The following is an 18,112-nucleotide window of genomic DNA, read 5'->3' as shown; positions in this document are numbered from 1 at the left end:
TACTACAGCTTGGGGAGGGCAGGGGAAGACGGATTCCCAAACCCTATAAAATCTGCCTATAAAAGTGAAGGCACCTGGCCATTTAAGAAGGGGAGCTGCCAAAATGGGTCAGATTCCTTGACCAGATGGGTGTGAAGTCAACAACAGTTAGTGAGAACTGAATTTTCAAACAAGCGTTGATTCCAGCTCTTTAACATGTACCCCACACCCAGACCAGGCTGCAGATGAGCTTTTGCTGCCTCAGAGTCAGAGGGCAATCAGTTATCTTAGATGAAAAAAAAATCAAAACCAGCTATTCCACACAGCTCTACCAAATGCAAAATCATACCTGCTCTGTATGCTGGAGATAATCACAGAGGAGACAAAGTGCCTGTGGTGACAGCCGTACATCAGGGACGGAGAAGGGTGACAATACAGCTCTCCTACATCCCCCAGCTCTGCTGCATTCAGGAGCTCGCCTACAGCTCTGCTCTCCCCAGATCTCAGCCAGCACAAACTGCGAGGCTTAGCAGCAAAGACACGAGAAGCACAAAGGATTTGGCCTGCCAAACTTTAGGTCAGGAGTAATCTCTCTTTGGGTAGCAACTGCGTTATAAATCTCTGAGAATGGGATTTATCACGGAGGCATCAGGAAAGCCTTGTCTACCATATAATGCTACTTCCGTAGAGCTAAACACCACTGAACACCTGCCTTTCTTATATTTTAGAGCAAGCTGCTAGCACAAATGAGGCACTTTGGGTTACCTGAACATGTTTTTCCTAACTTGAAGGGCTTTGATCGGAGACCTTTCCTCTTGTACAAACTGCACCGCACGCTGTCACATGCCGAAATACTTCTTGGGTTATCATAATCAATGCAGCATGATGCTGAAGGAGATGTGCCAGGTAACGATGAAGCAATACAGTTAAGAATCACCAATCGGCTTCCACTGGCTTCCAGTCCCAAAACACTGAGTGCTGACCATCTTGCGGATGAGTGAAGGTGACCTTTTGTGCAGATCAGGTTTGATACTTCATCTCAAGTACCCCTTGATAACTGCAAGATATCTGCAAGGATATCTGCAAGAACCCCTTATAACCCCTGTTCCTCTGTCCCTTCCTGAAATCATGTGCTCACAACGTTTTGTACTCACATTAACTCTTTCCTAACTGTTTTCCCTGGAAGAGCTAAAAAAACCAACCCTGCATCAATCTCTCAGAATGAGGGTTCACACTGTTTTTGAGGAAACAATCTTGACAGCGGTCTGAATTTAATGCACTTCAGGAAAACTACCCATGAGCCAGCAGACTGACCTCATGGGCCATCAGAGAAGCCATGGGTGACTCCTTTCCTCCCTCCCACCTCCTGCTACAGAGCTCCCATGGAGCAAGCAGGTGTCACTGACTTAAAAGACTTACTCCCTTTCTTTTTGATTCAGCTCTCTGCAGGGCAACATTCTGACCTGGAGCCCAGCACAAGCTTCATTTCTCCCCATCCTTTCCTTCTCTTATAAGTCTGGGATACCAACGACACGCACTACTCCCTGAGCTGCAGAACACGACTGTGCCTTGCCTTCCTCCCATCTCACCAAGCCAACAAGCCATCTCCTGGGGTTGTACATCACGAGTGTTTAAGAGATGTTGCTCTTTCATTGGCCAAGTCTCTCAGGGATACCTTGAAATACCAATCAGCATCTACCAGAAATGCGTAAGCTGAGCTGCACAGGATCTACCTATCAGCACAGGATTCCAAACAAAGGGGTGTTTCAACATTACGTCTCCCTGAACCGGCATGGTAGCTTAACCAAATGAATTTTATTTTGCAGATGGGAGGGTTCCAGTAAGATGCTGGGGTTTGACTGTGTAAGGGCTGGCAGCACAAGGGATGGCATATCTGCCTTCTGCATTCATCAAGAGGCAGAAGCGCAGATATTAAAGAGGTTGGTGATGAGCTGGACACCAGAAGTGCCTTTGATATTTTCATGGCTCTCCAGAAGAAAGTAAAGAAGCATATTACATTTGTCATTATGTTGACCCAATTATGATTGATTTCAGAGTAAACTGAAGCTCTTATATCCCTTATAGATGAAGCCAGTAGCTTCAAACAATAGTGTGTTACCTTGATGGGTAAAAACTAAACAATGCTGTCACAATGGCACATGCTACAACAACTGATGGTTTATCACAGTGCCCATGAAAACACTTCAATGAGCATGGCTTTCTGCTCTCAGTGACTTTACAAATAATACTGGTTTTAAAGCAATAGTAAGAAGAATCCCTGTGTTATTCTAAATTACACTTACATAAGAAGTCCTTGCCAGTTGAATTGAGAAAGTCCCAAGAGCAAAACCTTACAAAAAATGAGCTCATCTGTATACCTCGTTTCAAGAAAGGTGGAAATGGAAGTTAAGATACGGTATTATGGTCTGCTAGTTTTTCAGCACTCTCCTAATACTGCCTGTACGGTGGTAGTGTTCTCCATGGGGCGATGGCTTTCTAAACTCTGTATAATAGAGTTACTGCCTGCAAGAGCTCTCTTAGATCAGCGAAGGAAACTGCACAACCACAGGGAGGAGGGATGTGAGCATGTGATGACCACAGTGAGAAACAGCATATATTGCATAAGTTTTATGGACCTAGGTGAAGAAAGGAGTGAAATGAGAAGGGATGAAGGGAGAAAGGGAAAGAGAGAAGGAGGGAGGGAGGGAGGGAAGGAAAGAAGGGAAGAAGTTGCAGGGGGTTAGAAGACCCCATGAGAGTGTGCTGGAAATCACAGTGGACATCTCAGCTACACAAACTGAGGCTAACATCCATTCCTAGGATGGAGATCTGTCATGATGGCAGGGAGGAGGTTTCTATCATCAAGGAAGATCATGCCGCTAAAAGTCCATGTGGATCAGAAGGTGGAAGACAGGAACAGGGAGAGAGCAGGGAAAGATAATTCTTTGTAGCATATTATTGTCCAATGTGTATAAAACGAAAAATGTGGATAAAGCAGTTTTGTGCAGATGAACGACAAAATAAAGAGTGTTTGAGTGAACCACACAAACACAAGAAGCCTTTACAGCACGTACCTTCAAGGTGAAGCCACATTAACCGTCCTTTAACTGAGGTGATAGAAGCGACACATATCTCTGCAGGGTTCCAGGGGTTCACTGCCTCCAGCTTCATGTTCTTGGTAAAGCCACGGCTGAAGGATGTCTGAAAGAGTCAAGAGTCAATACTGAAACAGGGCACTGCAGCACTGCATGACTTTAATTAGGCTGTCCACTGGGAAGCATAAATTTAGCATGGTTTGCTATTCACTGGAAGTGCAGGATACACTGAAGGACACAAAGGCGTTTAGATTCAAAATGGAGCAGCCCTGGACACCTGTATTGGGTTTGCGTGGCAAGGTTTTGGTAGCTGCGGGGCTACAGAGGTGGCTTCTGTGAGAAGCTGCAAGAAACCCGCCCTGTGTCTGATGGAGCCAGTGCCAGCCGCCTCAGAACAGACCTGCAAGTGGCCAAGGCCAAGCCCGTCAGTGACGGTGGGAGCACCTCCAGGATAATGTATTTAAGAAAGGGAAAAAGTTGATGTACAATGGCAACTGCAGCCAAAGACAGGAGTGGGAATACGTGACAGCAACAGCCCTGCAGACACCCAGATCAGCACAGAAGGAGGCAGGAGATGCTCCAGGTGCCAGAGCAGATGTCCCGGCAGCCCGTGGGGAGCCTCTGGCCAGGCAGGCTGTGCCCCCAGCCCGTGGAGCCCCAGGGGGAGCAGATTCCCCCCACAGCCCATGGGGGACCCTCTCCCAGGACAGAGGGTGCCTGCAGGGGGCTGTGACCCATGGACAGCGGCACTGGGGCAGCTCCAGGCAGGACCTGTGGCCCTGTGGGGAGGAACCTGGGCTGGGGCAGGGCTGGGGACCCTGCTGGGGACCCCTGGGGCTGGCTGTGCCTGGGGGGCAGCACCCTGTGGGGGGACCCACGCTGGGGCAGTTCATGAAGGGCTGAACCCACAAGAGGGACCCATGTTGGAGAAGTTCATGGAGGACTGTGTCCCATGGGATGGTCCCCAGGCTGGGGCAGGGCAGAGCGTGAAGAGCCCTGTCCCTGAGGGGGAAGGGGTGGCAGGGACAGCGGGTGAGGGACTGTGCTGCTCGTGGGGGGAAGGTTGATAAAGTCAGGAGTGAGTCCTGGAAGAGTGGGCGGAAGGTGTTTTTAAGATTTGGTTTTACTTCTCATCACACTACTCTGATTTGATTGGTAACAGATTAAACTGATTTCTCCCAGTCGAGTCCATTTTGCCCATGACAGTAACTGCTGAGTATGCTCCCCATCCTTATCCTGACCCACGAGCCTATCGTTGTATTTTCTCTCCCCTGCCTGGCTGAGGAGGGGAGCGAGAGCGGCTGGGGTGGGCACCTGGTGTCCCGCTGGGGTCAGCCCTCCATACACCCGTACAAATAACCACTGATGGCAACAAATCAGGAAGCAATGTATGTCATGGTTTACTCCAATCCATACCTCTCAGCAACTGGGAGGAGGTCACTCCACACCAGCTGCAAGCATATTTGAATGCTTGCTAGTCATGCATTTGCTTTCCACCATTGTTAATGGGCTATTATGCTGAGGGTTCCCAGATCTCCTACACTTGAGCACCTCTCACCTTGCTAGGAGAAACCTTGCAAAGCAAATAACTCATCTTGCCTGAGAACAGAGAAACTACATTTAGTTGGCCAGGCTGACTGAGGCTGGAGAAATCCCAGTAACCTATGCTCAGCGTACAAGGTCTTTCTCTGCAGACTGCAGGTACATAAGTTGCAGGTGGGTGTAGATGAAACCAGTTGTATTTACTGCCACAGCAGTACCTCTGTACACTTAAATACAACACTAAAGAAAAAGGTCTTTCGCAAGTTATCTGAGGCACCCACTGCCCTCCCACTCTTCTCCTGTGAAGGCAAAGCCAAGCCAGATATTACAGCAATGATCTCCAGATGAGGGGCTACCACCACGAATAAGAAACACAGGACCAAAATGGGGGGTCATGAGCTTGCCAGAATGCAGCATCCCCTGTTGTGGTAAGTGTGTGGGAGCCTGAGAGAGGCTGCAATTCAAATCATTCAGGTACCACTGCTGTAGGCCAATGTATGCCTTTGCAAACTGCTTCTGTCCAACGCTGGCCTGGCCATATGACAGCAGCAGGCTGCTGACCAGTCCCTCCTGCTCCTGTCAGAGCCAGGATGGCTCAGCTCCAATGGAACAAACCAGAGCTCAAGTTTGTAACCACTGCAGCTGATCTGAAGTGCAGAGGTATCCCAAGACCCCACAATCCTCTCCAAAGCCTACACAAGCCAAGCCTCAAACTACTCTTCACTCAGTTCCATCCTTAACCTCTATTCCTTTCAGTGCCCCCTCTCGCTTATGCTCAGTCCCTTCCAAGAATCCTACCGCCACTATCACAGAAAACACACTAATGCAATACCTGTGGCCATGCCATGGCTTCCTTTCCTTGCGTTTTGCTCCCCTCTGTCCCACTTGTTCTGCAACATACCAGCTCTGAGCATTTGCACCTCTGTTTGCATGCAGCAGCATGGAAAGGTTCCCGCTTTTGGCTGAAATTTTGGCTACCAATAATAATTAGGATGGGTATTAATTGTCACTGGCTCAAAATGACACCAACCTCTCATCCAGCAACCCCATGTGAGCAACTGAAGCCAGATTCAAATTCAACCCTTCTGCTATTTGTACAGCACCTAAGACATGTCACCTTAAACAGTCACTGGGAGCTCTCTGTGAGACTAAAAACTTTGATTTGGTCTTTTTTTCATCAAGAGGCCTTCCAAGAACATGCTGCTAGTCTCAAATATTGCTCGGACTGTTGCAAGCCTTGCTCTGTACACAGATCAGCTTCACCCTGTAAAAGCTGCCAATGGCCAGGACTTCAGAGAAGCAAGGTGAGTTTGTTTAAATGCCTTTTATGTTGCCTAACAAGGAAACGTCATTTATCATCACACCGTCTCCTTTCATTGCAGTTCGGTGCTGGAGGCTAATTTATACAGAATCAATGGCAAAACAGTTAGCTGGGAGTTTATTTTACTAAGCATTTGGTCATGTCAATCCATTTCATAACTGCCTCTTCTCATTAAATATACCCCCTAGGGAAACAGTTACAGCATATCCACTTCCAGCACCACGTCTGGCTGCACTAGGTGGAAGATGTGCTTGCAATACAGCTTCTACCAAAGAGCCGCTCACAGCCACGAAACAAATGGACGACCTGCCAGGGAGGCTGCACAAGTGACAACAGCGAGATTACATCTCTCTGCAGAGAATTGTGTTATCGAGAGCAAAAGAATAACAGACACATGTTCATCTGATGAATGTTTCCTTTAAAAAAAAAAAAAAAAAAAAAAAAAAAAAAAAAAGAGGAAAAAATAAGTGCTTGGACCTGATTTAATCTTTGGAGGATATTACGCAGAGACTATTCTCAAGGCTGCCAGTGCTGAGAGCACAGATCCATTACCTGACAAAAAGAAAAGAGATATAAAGAAAAAGGGGGGGGTTGGGGGGGGTGTATGTGTGCTTGCAGAAGAAAAGAAACATGAGAATCATCCTACTCTACTGGTGGGACACAGCATTGACCAGCTTCCCTCAGCACTTTCAGAAATCTTCAAATTCCCTTGAGGCAGAGGGTGTTGCATAAGATGGCACAATAAATGGGGCAAACAAATATCAACTCTGAAGTCTCAGCTCCCAGGTCAAACTCTGTTGATGATACAGGTCTTCTGAATTCATCAACAAAAAGCATTCACATTCATCAATTCACCATCAAAGGTCTGTTCCAAGCCAGGCTGCCCTTGGGCCACCACAGATGAAAGGCAACAACATATCTGGTGTCTTGCGAGACTGTCTCCACCCTGCTTTTCATAAACATCCTGTCCCCCCATCGTGTGACTTCTGAGTACAGCGAAAGGCTGTGTAACTCCTAGAGTAACCAGCTTGTCCACCGTTCACAACATTGCTTTATTTTACAGACCCTTCTGCGCTTATTTTAGGTACCACCACATTTCCAGTTACTGATGGGATCTCAACTTCCATCAGTTGATGGGAGCATGAAGAAGAGCACCAGGTTACTGGAAAAGGCAGAAAGGCACATCTGCCTTCCAGCAAGTGATGAACCTGTCGGATCAAGCCACAACAGACTGCTGCTGCCAGGAAACAGCCTGCAGAAGACTGTTTCCAGAGCTCTGAACCTTGATGGCCTCCAGCGTAATGATGTGCTGCTCACTCTTTACATCACTGTTGCTGTATCAAGGAGGCCCATGATCTGTCCTAAAGACCAGAGCATCCATGCGGGTTAATCACTCTTCTCACACTCTGAGCTCAACAATTTCAACCTTAGCTGTTAATCACGTTTGGTTTAGTTAAACGTATCCCCCTAGGAACCAGAGAAAACACCCAAAATGTAAAGAGGGCCAGATGATATCATGCAATTTTTTTACCTAGTTGTTCGGTTGTTTTTTTTAATAGCACCTGCATTACTTGTAATGGTCAGCTGATATCCTCCTTGTGCTAGGTGCTGTACAAAATCAGAGAGGAGATGAACAGCAGGAAATCTAAATTAATCAGACAAAGACAAGAATAAGATAACATTTTTCCTCTTTTAGGCATGGAGACCTGAAACACCTCTCCAGCTGCCTTCCTAAGACAGACTCACGGCGGTCTGCGGGAACTGTCCAAAGCCTTGCTGCAGCTTCTCTGTGCAAGCTATTTTGTTTCACACGGACCAACAGGAGCAATGCAAAGGCAAAAAGAGAACTTACATTTTTAAAGCACAGGTGAGGCGCTGCCTCCGCTCCACACTGCTTCTGGTAGTCTGCCCAGTCAAAGTCCTGGCCAGAGTAACCTGCAGGATGAGAACACAGAAAGTGCCATCAGCCACCACCTCACACCAGAGAGCGAGCACAAAATGGGCCCCAAGCAGATGACCATTTGTGTTTCAGCATCCCATCCCACTACAATGAACTGTGCAGCATCAGCGGGCAAGTTCTCTGGATGCCTGTTTACACACCATGAGAGCCAGTGCCAAGGCTTCTCCAGCCCGAACTCACACATCTTCTGCACTTCATTTTGAAAATTCCATACCCTTGTTAAAAATTAATAAAACATACTAGTGTTCCTTATTTTCCCTTTTCTGTGAGCATCTCCCAGATAATAAACCTGTAACTATTGAGAAGCGCTACTGCCCCCAATTTCCAGGTGGGGCTAGTCATGGACTTCTTTCTCCTTCCTTTAGCTATCTCAAAGATGTGATTATGGAGCTGGACGTCAAGGATCCCTCAGCAGTGGACAGGGAGAGGACCAGCACAATCAGAAGCTGAACCATCTTCTCTTTCAAAGCATAAGATAAATTCTTCTCTCTCTTCCTGACATTGATGTACCCTCCATGACTGACTTTCCAGCAGCTCAGCGTACCTGAGCTGAATCCCATCACAGGAAACATTATCCAAGGTTATATAGAAACCTGGAGCAGAACAGGAAAATGAACACAGATTCCCCAGCTCCCAGACTAAAGCCTCAGCAACTAGATGATCCCTGCAGCCTCTGCTTCTGGGAAAGAAAGGGAAGCAACACTGATTTATATGAGCATCTCTCAGACAGTCCCATCACAGGAAGACAAAACAGACCTCATCCATTCCTCTTACCTGGCTATTTACACAATAAACTCTTAGGACAGAAGGTGAGTTTTATTTAATTTGCTTTTGGGGTTTTTTTTTGTCCTTTATATTTTTCCAGTGCTTGAAAGTGCTAATCCTGTCCAGGGCCCTGTGACAATACTGTTCATACTCTAATAACATTATTGCAGAACTACTCTTACTGGGAAGTTTTAGGAGTCACCTAAAGGCCAAATTCTCCCCTCAAGTCTCCCTGCCTGGAAGCTCAGCCTGGCCTCATTTCACAGAGCATCCCTTTATGCCTTTTTCATTGATAGTCAAAAAGGGACACTCAAGATCAGATGGGAATGAATCATTTATGACAATGAAAATTGTGACTTTTTTTGTAGGCAAGAAAGGACTGGAATACTGAATGGAGTCACCTATCAGTCACCCAGATCCAAAAAAGGAGGTAAAAATGTTGGAGATAAAGTCACAAGTACCCTGGTAAGATGCAAGTAGCTGGGATAGGATGAGCTTCTAATCCTAATGATTACATACATGACAAAGAAATTAATGACATAAAGCTTTAAGTTAAGATGCCTGTCTCTGTGGGTCATGAAGGTGCATAATAATTGTAAAGCTACAAATACACATGCACAGGGAAGTAAAAAAGGGCAACTACTTATACGGAATGCTCATTTTCCATAAGGAAAACACATATCCTTGCACAACCAATTTATGCAACAGTATTTTCTTCCCACTGCTCCATCTCCTTTTTTATCACCAGTTCCTTGTTTGCCAGATACTCTTCAGCTTCAAAAAGTGAAATGGAAAACAGGAAGAGAAGTGCACATCACTTAAGTGTCAGAATGGGATTCATCTGATCACATACGTTTGCAGGAGATGCCTACAGCTGTGCCTGTCACCCTGGGTTCCCTAAAGAGTCAGTGGAGGAACAGGCAGATCCAGAGGTGATCTGTCTGTCCTCCTGCAGAAGGAGCACAACGCCCTGTGAAAGTCCCTCTCCCTCGCCACTGACTCCAGAAGCAGCCAGGGTGATGGGCTCAGGTGGGGACAGCTACAGTGTGGTTGCCTACATTGAATCATCTGGGGTCCATCCCAGCTACCAGAGTACGCTTGCCTTCAGGGACCCAAAAAACTGCCCACACCTTGCACTTTATCACATCTCCAATTCAAACCCCTCATGGACAGGTTTGAATCTTGATCGCTAGCTACGCAAAATCCTGGCAGAGTGGATGGAAAAGGCACACTGACAAGGTTTCAGTGAGGTATAACAACTTGTGACCGCACAACCACCTGTTGGCTTGGCCCTGCACCACCGAAATCACTGGAAGACCTCTTGCTGTAACCTTCAGCAGGAACAAAACCTGGGAGGGCAGTTAAAGACTTTGCCATGACCCACTTCAACAGCCCAGCGAGGATGACCCCAAGTGAAGCATACTCAGGGACTGGCTTCAAACAAGCCTGGACCTGCATATGGCCTTTTCACGGAGCATCAAGATGTAAGCTCCCTCCCTTAGCACGTGGGGAGGTACCACGTCCCCAGTACCTCCATTAGCACGTGGCATTCACATACTGTCACCCTTTAAGGCTCAGCCCAAGTAACAACGTTCAAAGCTTTGTTTGCGTGACTCAACTGCTGCTCCTCAAACATGTAAAACCTCACTGTGTTTGCTATCTCAGCTCTCAGCATGGAAGAGCCCAGCAGTCTAATCAGAAGCAAACAGAACAACACAAATGTACTGGAGGTTTTGGAGCTGGCATTTCCTTAGTAAGCCTTACAACTAGGAGTGCTACTGAAATGTTTTTCCCCCTCTTAATAGCTCATAAAAAGGAACAATGGTTGTTACTCTAAAGGGAAGTGGTCTATAAATCCAGCTCTAATAAATATAAACAGCACTTGTTCAATGTTTATACAGCAGCAGTAAATGGGTATTCATTTTTGGCACTGTACAGGAAAATACTGCTCTCTATTTCTAGTAGCAAATGTTTGCACCTCCTGTTCATGACTCATCTACTGCACGTCTGGCTTCAACAAAGGCCCCATAGGCAAAAAGACAAGAGAATGGAGATCAGGCAAATAAAGGACTCCAAACCCACACACCCCAACCTGGTATACTGATCTGATGAAATAAAATCAAGTAACTTTACAATCAGAAAACCTCCTTGACAGCCATAAATTAACCAAAAAAACCCAAGCCCAGCATACAGCAAATAAATCCTTTTGCTTCATGGGAACTTCGTGCCTTTCAACAGGGAGAGCTGTGTGAGCAGCACGAAATATTGCCAATATATTCTCTGTTAAAGGTGATGTTGGTTGGGAATGTGTGAGCGCTGGGGAAGCAGCAGGCTGGCCAAATCTTGGTGCAAGAAGGACAATTCTGGACAGCCCAGATTTGGGTGGGAATGGTGGGATTTCCTCCTCCTCCTGCAGACCTGCTCAGCAGCCGCCAGCTCACGCCACAGCCTTCCTCGCTTTTGCAGCATTGCAGCCCTCCCCTATCAGTCCTGGTTACTCACCCAGAGCCGGTATTACTCCGCTCAGAGAAGACTGGCACCATCAGCGGGGGTTTGAAGGCTTTCCACTTTCCCTCCGCTTTCTTTTTTCGGAGGTTTGTGGGGGGTTTTTGTTTTTTTTAAAAAAACATATTTTTATGATGTCTGATTATATTTTAGTGACTCAAAGAGCACGTCTGCCGATGGAAAAGGTTTTTGACACAAAATGTGCTAAAATGCAGTTTGGGCATGCCGCCCTCATACACAGTCTAAGAAATACAGCAACATACAGCATGCATCTATCTGCCACTCGCTGTACGCCTTTTTAATAGCTTCCTTCCAGCACTGCTGATCTGACAGCAGAAAGCAAACTTTATTTCCACTGGGGGAATGAGGGGAGACTTTTTACACTTTCTCAGGAGCCCAGGTGGACCCCAATCACCAGGCATCACACCAGATCACGACCTACGCCTCACACTTTACTGGCCGAGTTGAGAAATATCTGTATGATGGATACTACAGATACTTCTAAAAATGTTGGCATCTAAACCAGTTCATGTGTGTTTGACCTGTAAAATATCACCTCAGACAGACACCTCAAACATTACCTCCGACTATCCCTGTAAAGAGAAGTGTCTGGCCTACAGTCCACTTTAGTTAATCAGCTGCATGTGAATTTGGGGTGGAAAAAACAGAAAATTTAATTTACTTTCATTTTTAGCAACTTTTCTGGCCAATATCAGTGAGCACTTACACAGGCCTTATCATTGTACCTGGATTTAAGGGGGAGGAAGCATTCATTTATTTCAGTAAAAGCAACAGCTACATGTGCCAAAGAGACACTCTGGATATACATGAGAGGACTCTGAATCTGGTAGGGAAAAACCCTTCGCTTCCCTGGGTTTGGCAGCAGCCTAATTTTTCCAAAAGTAAGACAAAACTGCGTGCACAAAATATAGTGGGGAAAAAAACAACTCTTTTTTTTTTTTTTTTTTTTTTTTTTTGAGATACTTCTTTTTCTCCCAAGCAGCACCAATTTTTGGCAAAGGGTCGACATCCCAGCCAGCTTCAAAAACCTAAAATTCCAGAGAACCAACACATTTTGCAAGTGAATAAATATTGCTAGGGCACTGCAGGTGGTTGTCTGAGATTGCAAGTAATTAACTGCACTGCCTCGAAGTTTGGAAATAGCACGGCTGGAGGCTGTTTCTCCTGGCTCTGACCTGAACACTGCTCGCCATTTGCCCTCACCTGGGATTTTTTGAGACATCTAAGGAAATGCCTACATGCTCCTGAGCTGGCAGCTCTGAGTTTAGTTTAGGCATTCAGATGTAGGAGCTTTGCTTGGCCTCGGCATTGTATCAAGGTGGATGCTACAGGGAGATGCCTGGTTTGCCTCCAGTATGACATGACTGGTAATGCTCCTTTTGCTCTCTACACACACAAAGCATCGCTAAGATGCATTTCACAGGAATTCACTAGGCTTCAGTGCAGCCTGCTTCAGACTACAAAGCACATGATCATCAATCCACCAGCAAGACCTGTTTGCAGAGATGCTCATGGGCTAGTATAAGCCAGAACAGCTCCAGTGATTCAAGAGAGTTACTCTGGCTTGAGATACTTAGGGTAATGCTCTGCAGTGAAAAGCATCATGTTTTTTAAAGGCAACAATAACAAGCAATCTTCCTTCAGAGGAAACCTGCAAATCACCAAGAAGGAATACGAACCCTTGGGAGGTGTGAGATTGACTCCGTTTTTAAGGCACCACTGTATTGGCAAGATCCCTAAGGAATCCGCATGGCAAAGCATTGAGATTTTGCTGGGTTCAGGTCTCAAGTCATCAATGGTCACTTGTAAATAATGATTGCTAAAAACCTAAGGGGTGAAAAACAAGAAAACAAAATCAGAAGTTAAATATGCTGTAACATCAGGTAATGTGGAAAGATGAAACAGTCATGCCCTGGAGTTAAACTACTCCTGAAAACAACCCGCTCTCATGTAACACTTTCCATCAAAGTGTTTCTACCAAAGAGATCAAAGTCTGAGTTTTAGAGATGGGTAAACTGAGGCAAGGGAAAGTGCTGGGGTTCAGGGTCACTCAGTGTGCCCACAGCTGAGCAGGGACTGGAGGAGATCCCACAGCCTTCCTCTCTCTTGCCTTTGAGAGTGTGGATTAAATACCCAGCTACTGCCTCCATCCAGCTGTTTTATTTCCAAAGGTTTCCCAGATGTGCAGGGAAAATACATATGCATGGAGGGGAAACAGAGGTAAAAGAGGGATCCTATTTTTTTTTGCATGGAAATGGTAGATGGACATGCCATCCCCATTGGATCTAAGTGCATATAGTTAGCTGGTGATGCCTGTGGGAAAGAAACAATTCATTAATTAGGAACATCCACGGATTTTAAACATATGTCTTAATGTGTTCTCCAGCCAATTAAGTACCACTCTTGAGTTTTCCTAAGTGTGGTGGAAATCAGTAAGAGGTTCCTAATCAGGCTCTCTTCAGCCCTTTCTGGGAGCTCACCTTGGTCACTGATGCAGGACAGATATGAAATGGCTCCCTCATATTCACCACCTCCAGCTTCATCCCCACAGTGAAGAAGTGGTTTCGCAAATCAGCATGATCCTGCGGATGAGACAGGGAAGAGGAACACATGGTATGCCAGAGCCATGCACCAAGGAGGGGCCGATACATTTGAAAACCTATTTGAAATGTGTCCATGTGGATTTTGCCACTCAGCTGATTACCACATTGACCCCCAGCTCCAACTGGGCACTTCTGGCCCTATGCTCTTTTCATGCCAGACCAACCACAGAAGGAGAGGGGACAGCCTCACTCCTAGAGGACAGATCTGCAGCACCAAGCCCATCATATCTAAAGCACGTTGTGCATCCATCTCAGCACTAACGTGAACTGGGTCAACAAGGAGAACACCAAAGTGAGGACCTGTCCGAGAAATGCCTGCTTGAAAACCTCCCCTGGGCACAGCCTCTTCACCTCTGACAGCCACTACCATCTTGAGAGCAACTAAAGGTCCCGATGTGCCAGGACTCAACCTGACATCCCCAGGGCAATGCACAACATGGATGTAAACAGCTCAGGGTGGCCCTGATTTATCCTGGCGGGTGTCTACCTCCTGCAGGGCACCATAATAAGGACCTGGGCTGTTTTCCATGTGCTGCAAGATAGAAAGGTCTTTTCTCCAGCCAGGAGACCAAAGTGGTGGACTATGGCCCAGACAATGAACCCTGACCCAAAACATGGGCAACAAGAGAACATGTTGGTGGGAAAACATGCCCACTGCAACCCCCTTCCACCTGGGATCAAGCCTGGCTGCACCCAGAGGGGTTCCACACAGCAGCTTTGGGGATGGCAGCAGGATGCAGCCCCAAAACTCAGAAGAAACCAAGGTTCAGCTCCCTGATTTGCCACCAGTTTAGTGTTTAACATCTACCAAATCACTCCATTCCTCCTGACCCCTGCCTAACAGGCGTACAAGTTGGCATCCTAATTCCAGATTAACAATCATGTTTTGTGTTCATTCAATAAAAATGTCCTACAGTATTTCTAAACCATCTGTGCATTAGCCAACACAAGCATAAAAAGAGACATTATATTTAACACACACACAGACGACTCCAAAATACATGCAGAAAGCCTGCTATCTAATAAGTGGTTAGCAATGTCATTCCCATCTACATTCATCGCTACACATTTTATTCTTGTTCTAAAATGATTTTCTATTGATCCAAAGTTGTATGCCATTGTGCTTTCTTTTCCCCAAGAACTGCCTTCACTTGTAGACTTAACAACTTCTATTTTGGGATCTTACATTCCTGGTGCCATTAGAGAGAAAGACTTTTACAAGCTCCAACCACGGCTAAATGAATTGTTTTCATCTTACCAACCTTCAATGTCACAGAGCCTTTTCTGTGAGAACCAAAAAGCAGTCCAAAAAAATCGTAACGGATTCAGTCTCACAGCAGAAGCATATACTGATGGGGAAACTGAGGAAGATTTAGCAATGATGGCCCAGAGCCCAGTGAATTAATGGCTGAGGAAGGAGCAGACGTTCAGGAGTCTCAGCATCCTGCAGTGTAGCATAACCATCAGGTATGGACCTGCGCTTGCTGTCAGTCGTTTCCGTATCACAAAAGCCCCAGAGAGACAGAAGACTCGTTTCTAGCAGCTTTGCACAATAGTTCAGTGAATCAAAGTCTGAACCAGGGAAGAGAATCTGGCTCCTTGTACATAGAGGTTGCCCAGGACCAGGGATGCATCGGACTGACAGGTTATCCAAATTGCCATCTATAATCCTGAAAAGGCTTCAGCTGGGAAAAGATGATGGCTGCAAAAACCAGACCTTGCCAGCAATGAACTTCAAATCTCCAAAGGCAAAAAGCATCTGGACTGGAGGGCTGCCTCCTCCGACATGAGGATCTACACCAGCATCTCTTAATCCTTAGGGTGAGGTTGCAAAGAAAAGGCAACTTTGAAAAATGTACACCTGGAAGCAAGCTTACACCACAGCATCTTCCCATGATTCAATTCACACTCGTATCCAGCATCAATACATAATAAGCCAAGATCCACCAAAGTACTTAATCGTGTTTATCTTTAAACATGCAAGTAGTTTCCTCAACTTTTTAAATGATTTCTTAATTGAGACCAAAACATATCGAGACCAAAACATACTGCTTCTCATTTTTATTTGAATTGTTTTCTTTGAGTCTTCTCCTTCTATTTGTTTTGGCCTTTTTCAAAGGGAAAAAATAATCGGGGAGGAGGGAGCTAATAACACTTAAAGCTATTTTGCTTCAAAAGCATATCCCACTTTCCTCCACGTGCTATGTACCTTAGGATCAAATCTCCCTTCTCATTCAGCATAGCATGTAAATATCTTCCCCATTAAATTAATATCAAGAGTGAACTTGCAAGGGGAGTTTGTGGGATCTCAGGTACATCTGCCTTTCGAGGGTCAAAACCCCCTTTGAAGCAGGAACACACATTTGTTTGGAGAAGGGCTGCGGAAGTAAAAAGCTTGTCTGTGTTAAATGTCATATTTGAGATAGGAAAGCTTTCATGGAGAAAAAGCCTTTGTATCGTACCTCTCTGACAAATGCTCAGGGTCTGGATATTTGATCTTTCTCGTGTATTTGCTAAAGAGAAGTATCAAAATTTACCAAAGCAGCCTTAGATTTTTGCAGCCACAAAAGGAAAAAATGATCTTGACGCCATTCTCCGGTTCCAGTGCTGGAGTTGCCTCAGCCAGCAGGGAATTACTTAGGATTTGGCATATGCTCCTCTTCAAAACTCCAATTAATTTACATAATTTCTAAGAATAGGTTCCACAGAAGTGAAGGCAAAGCTTTTAATTAGTATTAGACTCAAAGTGATACAGTGGATAATGAACTCTCCTCCCTTTACTCACATTGACAGGAAAGATGCCTCTTTAATAAAAGCAGCTACAAGAGAGGCCTGGAGGGGTGAGACATTCCCCTGGTCCCCGCCAGGCTCCGCAGCCAAGCAAAAGAAATGCCTGCAATCATTATGGGTGTCAGAATCTGACCCTCGACTGCTACTTCATGACATTCCAAGGTACCGATAAGGATGTCAGCAGTCACAATTTTCTAGCAACTTCTCCAAGGGAGTTTCAATAGTCTTTGAAATTGGGATTAATAGGCAGAATAATTTTGACCATCTGGACCATTTTATAGCCTTGTGCATGGTGAACCTTCACTCCTACCAGCAGTCAGTGCTTCCCAGGAGCAGCCCCACTGCCCACATGGATTTACACCAGCAGATTGCCTGTCCTGGGGTTCACAATCCCGGAGTGGGAGATGGAAATACCCTCCATCTGCTGGAGAGCAGTCAAGTAAGCTGGATCAGTAATTGACAAGGGTGCAGAAAAGTCCCTTGCAGCAAAGTGAAAAATCATGCCACAGAAAGTACAATGAATTAACGTGGTACGAGTACCACGGTCACTCATTCAAAGGGTCACAATCTCTAACATGATGGATTACAAGCCTGCGACGGTGCTCACGGGTAATGAATGGAAAATTGCATAACCCTCAACTGAACGTCTGTCACTTACAGCCCAAACCCACTGGCAAAAGCCACGGCTGTCACAGCTCTCACTATAACCCCCAAGAAGCAATTAACTCAGCCCCACACTCAGTTTTAGAACGCTATGCATTTACAAATTTGCCAGCGTTCACGGGCTGTGATCCTCTGGGCCACCTGAAAGACATCCCCGCTTTGATATGCATCTGCCTCACTGGCTCCATCTTCGTACCGCATGGGCTCCTGCAACCCCTCCACAAAAATACCGATGGGCTTTGCCTGCAACCAGCATCACCAGCAGGGCTGGGAGCTGGGATGTCTGAAGGTCAAATAAAAAGCCACCAATGATGCTGTGAAGAGAACCAGGCTCCTAATTCCCAACCCTCCTCTTTAGGTACTGAGATAGCCACGTCATTTTCTCCTTCACAGCTAACAAGTCGCCAGCAGTGCAGGTGTCAAAAATGTCAGGTGACTTGGGAGCCTAAATGTCATTCCAAACGAGATCCACAAACAGCATTCAAACTGTTTTCGGACAGTATTTGGATTCGTAGGGATGCAGCCGAGACTTTAGGGGAGTACTTGTGTGGGTGACATGCAAAAGTCTTAAGAAAGTATTTTAAAGACTTAAAAGTCACCAGGCACTGGCTTTAGGTCTTGAACTCAAAAAGATGTGCTTCAAAATCATCATAGCCATTTACCCTTCCTGGTACCTAAATACCTTGCTAAATCTGGCTTCTGAGTATTTCTACTCAACAAAGGTTACTTAAGCACAAATAATCTCAAGTTTGTCCATGTCACAAGAGTGGAGCTCAGGTAATTTTACATGGGCGCTGAATAACGCAGATAGAGCAGGAGGACCTGGCTAAGCTGCTTTTGCCTGTGATACTCAGGGAAGCCGTGCTAG

General features: G+C 45.9%; 1 protein-coding gene across 2 annotated transcripts in view; it reads right to left on the bottom strand.

Moving 5' to 3' along the window:
- Window positions 1-18,112, bottom strand: part of SFMBT2 (Scm like with four mbt domains 2) — a 122,604-nt gene that overhangs the window by 35,587 nt on the left and 68,905 nt on the right. For both annotated transcript variants that reach the window (XM_037389468.1, XM_037389469.1), the window contains 4 exons: window positions 13,669-13,770; window positions 12,868-13,015; window positions 7,790-7,872; window positions 3,054-3,180 (listed from right to left, as the gene is read on the bottom strand). In XM_037389468.1, the coding sequence (XP_037245365.1) occupies window positions 3,054-3,180; window positions 7,790-7,872; window positions 12,868-13,015; window positions 13,669-13,770 (460 nt within the window). The remainder of the gene's footprint in view (window positions 1-3,053; window positions 3,181-7,789; window positions 7,873-12,867; window positions 13,016-13,668; window positions 13,771-18,112) is intronic.

This window comes from Falco rusticolus, chromosome 5 (assembly GCF_015220075.1).
Source record: "Falco rusticolus isolate bFalRus1 chromosome 5, bFalRus1.pri, whole genome shotgun sequence".
Lineage (NCBI taxonomy): Eukaryota > Metazoa > Chordata > Aves > Falconiformes > Falconidae > Falco > Falco rusticolus.
Note: the sequence above shows the minus strand (reverse complement) of the source record. Positions and strands in the feature narration are given on the sequence as shown.